Raw genomic sequence first — 3,900 nt, forward strand, 5'->3', positions numbered from 1 at the left:
ATAAAGTGATCGGTACTGTAAATTCAGCCATTTTTCACAGTGGAAACAGGGTAAACAATGTTTGATATGCTATTTTACAGGATTCTGTCTATCATACGTCTGTTCTAACGAACTACAATTTCACATTCAGCCAAACGAAGGCCTTTACCATGCCCAGGTGCTGTTTTTAGCGTGAAAATCGCGTGGTTTTTCTTCAATAGATTTTTATTTAAGTAACGACAGTAATTATATGGGTTTTTTTTTTAGAAACTGCAATCCTTTTGTCACCGAAACGCAACATCTATAAGAGTGTTGCATGAAGCATAGAACAGATATGAGTGATTTCCGAGTCACTGTTGACACTCGAAGCGGAGCTTTCGACGCCATATTTGCTTCGCATACCAAATTACACCTTCGCATACCAAGACACGTTCGACCCCCTGATTTCAAGTATCCGAGTGTTAAGAGTTACGTTTGCTTGGATATGTTGCACTTATTTCTATTGTTTAGAAATTTGAGACTATATTTGGATAGATTTAAAGAATTGTACGTGGCATATTATGACGTCATATAAGAAGATCGTTTTCGCAGGAAATTTTAAAAGCGGCACATTCATTGACCATTGACTAAGATGTCAGTAAGTTACATATGATGAATTTGTTTTATTGTAAATAATAAGTAATTAGTTCCTCACTGAGTTATTCAAATTGCTTAGATAGCATGAATCATTTTCAAAAGCAATAAAATACTTCGAAATATGGCATTCGACTTATAGATATAGATTTCAGTTAACGAGTTCAACTCTGTCAACGTTTTCACTCAAACATACTGAAATATTTCCGATACGAAACATTTTGTTCTCCCTCACCTCCCTCCCGGCAATATTCATGGAGGCGATGACAGGACATCGCGGGCGAGAATGACAAGTTCACTAACGGTTTTTCCCGCCAGATTCTGGGAGGACAGCCATGCCAGGGCCTTCTTCTCTATAAGTTCCCAAAGAGTCTTTTCAGAAGCAAACTTCTTCTGTAGACAAGCCACACCTAAAGCTGTCGCCCAGACTGATGTATCCTGTAAGAATAAAGTAATTATATATAGACAGGCCACATATAAAGCTGTCGCCCAGACTGATGTATCCTGTAAGAATGGAGTAATCATATATAGACAGGTCACACCTAAAGCTGTCGCCCAGACTGATGTATCCTGTAAGAATAGAGTAATTATATATAGACAGGCCACACCTAAATCTGTCGCCCAGACTGATGTATCCTGTAAGAATGGAGTAATTATATATCAATCATAATATCAAACGGTAACGACCTACTGTCAAGTAACCAGACAGTTTCACAAAGTAGACGATACCCTGATCAAATGAGTTGATTTGATTGCGCGAGTCCGAGCTAAAGGTTAAAATGCATGCCCTGTGAAGCATAAACGTATTCAGCGTTTTGATAGAGTGATATGTATTTAACAGGACATGCATACAATTTTGACAACCATTTCTTCTCGATGATTGCATCATGGGTTTTTTTTATTTATTAACATGATCACATTTTAGTGTTTGTTTTTTTTTGATTGATTAACGTCCTATTAACAGCCAGTGTTGTTTAAGGACCGTGTCCCATGTATGCAGTGTATAGCATTTATGTAGAGCGAGGTGTGCATTTTGGGAGATTGTGGTGTTGTGTCTTGTTGTATAGTGGGACTCGTGTCCTTTTTATAGTACTACATCACTGTTCAAAGCATGCCGCCGAAGACACCAAGCAACACACTTAACCCGGTCACGTTATACTGATAACGTGCGAACAAGTCGTCCTACTCTTTGTATGCTGAGCGCTAAGCAGGAGTAGAAACTACCACTAATGAAGATTTTTCTCGGCCAGGATACAAAACTATTAAGTCGTACTTACAAGATTATCTGGAAGTATTGATTTTAGGAAATCTTCACTTTTGATGAAGTGCTCCAGCAAGATCTTGATCCAGTACCCAACTCCGTCAAATTTCTGTAGATCTATCAGCGTCATAACATCTGATGTTCCGTCATGTTCAATGGAGTTCAATGTGTGGATATGATATCTGGAATATACTATCATGTAATTCGATAAAATATTTCGGTATAAAGTTTTGAAAGCTGAATTTTCAGGAAAAGAGTATATAGAATGTCAATCTTTAAATAAGATTTACAAATAATGAGCTAACAAGTAACAATTGTAAGACCGTTCGGATTTATGACTCATTATAACATTAGTCATATATAAAATTGATCATTTCTCATGTAAAAAAGGAACACATTATTTGTGATAATAAAAATAATATAAATATTCACTGTATTTGCAGGTGTTTTATTTGCTTAAAGTCAGCTTAGCCAATCATTATGTTATTATCATATATAGATATAGGCATATTTAGTCAATTTGGCGGCCATCTTGGAATGCAAAATTGCGGTCCTTCTACTTGAAGTTAAACACTACCAGAATGATCCAAAATATCAATAATACTAAGTACCAATAATACGGATGTAGACGTTTAAAAATGTTAATTTGATTTTTTGCTCGATAATTTACAGATTGAAATTAGGAAACAACTTTAATTTAAACGGCCATCTTGGATTTTTAAAATGGCAGTCATGTTGAAATTAAAATAAGAATCAAATTATTTATGTATCAAACACTACACAAATATAAGTACTCTCACTATATTTGCCAATTTATTTTAAATACATTTATATATAAAGATATAGCTCGCAAAGTTGGCAGCCATCTTGAAATACAAAATGGCGGTCCTTCTACATGAAGTTTAACACTACCAGAATGTTCCTAAGTATCAATAATATGGGGTGTAGACGTTTAAAGTTTGGATTTAGCTGGTATAGAACGTGAGTTATGGGTAACAGAAGGTGGTTTTGGACGGCCATTTTGAAAAACCAATATGGCCGGCCGCTAGGGGCAATGATTTATTTGGGGTCCATTTTTTTCTGAAAAAACCATATGTCCCAAAGAAGCCATATGCAAAGTTTCATGCTTTCTTAAAACTTTGAACGATTTTTGCCGGAAAATACAGGAATAATGTGCAAGAACAACCGTAATAATACATTTTTCTCCGCTTCCGTAAAATATCTCTCTTTGGGACACTAAATTATTTATTGTTATTATTATCATACAGGACGTACGTGATGAATGCCGTAGGAATGGACTACTAGAACCATATACAACGTCACAAAGTCCTTGTCTCTGCAAATATAATTAATTTAACATGTTTAACATATAAAATACTGCAGAATTGCTTTTATATTCGCAGAAAGTAAAAATTACGTACATCCGGAGCCAATCTTCCGAGAACTTTTAAAGATATCGATGAATACAACGGAATTAAGATTACATATACTTTTTCACACTCTATTTTATTTAGCTATGTTATGCTATTTGAGTGAGCTGACTTCACACATGAAAATAATTCTGACAGCTCTTGCAATCTATTTTGCCCCTTAAAATTCAAGGATCCTGGATGTATGGAATACTATTAGCCAATTCTAAAATCATCATCTGTACGTGCCCCCTTGTTGGATGGTGTCAGATCCTTAAGTGACAACGCAGTGAGAATAAGGATCGGTGTTTTAGTAAGGTTAAAAGGGACAATTCAGTGAGACTAATTCTTTATATAACCATGATGCAAACATATGCTACAATAAGATGTGTTAACGGTTGTTCTACATTACGTTATGAAAAATATGACAAGTAAATTGTGACCAATAACGTCCATCAACATTGTTTAAGCTATTTTGAGTTTACATACCACCTTGCAATGAATTACCGCAACATCAGGTGAATCAATACGGAGTACATACATGTTAAGCAGGTACCAAACATGTTCGCTGTACCCTTACCCCCGAGTGCAAAGTCACGCAACATGTTTAAACAAATT

General features: G+C 35.5%; 1 protein-coding gene across 3 annotated transcripts; it reads right to left on the bottom strand.

Annotated features, from left to right (window-relative positions):
* Positions 1-3,228, bottom strand: LOC138309447 (von Willebrand factor A domain-containing protein 5A-like). Of its 3 annotated transcripts, none has more exons than XM_069250645.1 (3): positions 3,149-3,220; positions 1,890-2,055; positions 1-1,050 (listed from the first exon to the last, which is right to left on the bottom strand). In XM_069250645.1, the coding sequence occupies exons 2-3, from the start codon at positions 2,001-2,003 to the stop codon at positions 865-867; spliced, it is 300 nt and encodes a 99-aa protein (XP_069106746.1). In that variant the 5' UTR covers positions 2,004-2,055; positions 3,149-3,220; the 3' UTR covers positions 1-864. The 3 variants fall into 3 exon arrangements, with proteins under 3 accessions (XP_069106746.1, XP_069106744.1, XP_069106745.1); XM_069250644.1 differs by having other exon boundaries at positions 2-1,050; positions 1,890-2,065; positions 3,149-3,228; XM_069250643.1 differs by lacking the exon at positions 3,149-3,220 and having other exon boundaries at positions 1,890-2,609.
* Positions 3,229-3,900: the final 672 nt, after the last annotated feature.

The sequence above is a fragment of the Argopecten irradians genome, chromosome 15, assembly GCF_041381155.1.
Source record: "Argopecten irradians isolate NY chromosome 15, Ai_NY, whole genome shotgun sequence".
In the NCBI taxonomy this organism is placed as follows: Eukaryota; Metazoa; Mollusca; class Bivalvia; order Pectinida; family Pectinidae; genus Argopecten; species Argopecten irradians.

Excerpts from the sequence above, each read along its gene's own strand:
- LOC138309447 (XM_069250643.1), bottom strand. The coding sequence starts at position 2,072 with ATGATAGTATATTCCAGATATCATATCCACACATTGAACTCCATTGAA. Across the intron at positions 1,051-1,889 it reads CAATACTTCCAGATAATCTT|GATACATCAGTCTGGGCGAC; the intron begins GTAAGTACGACT and ends TTATTCTTACAG.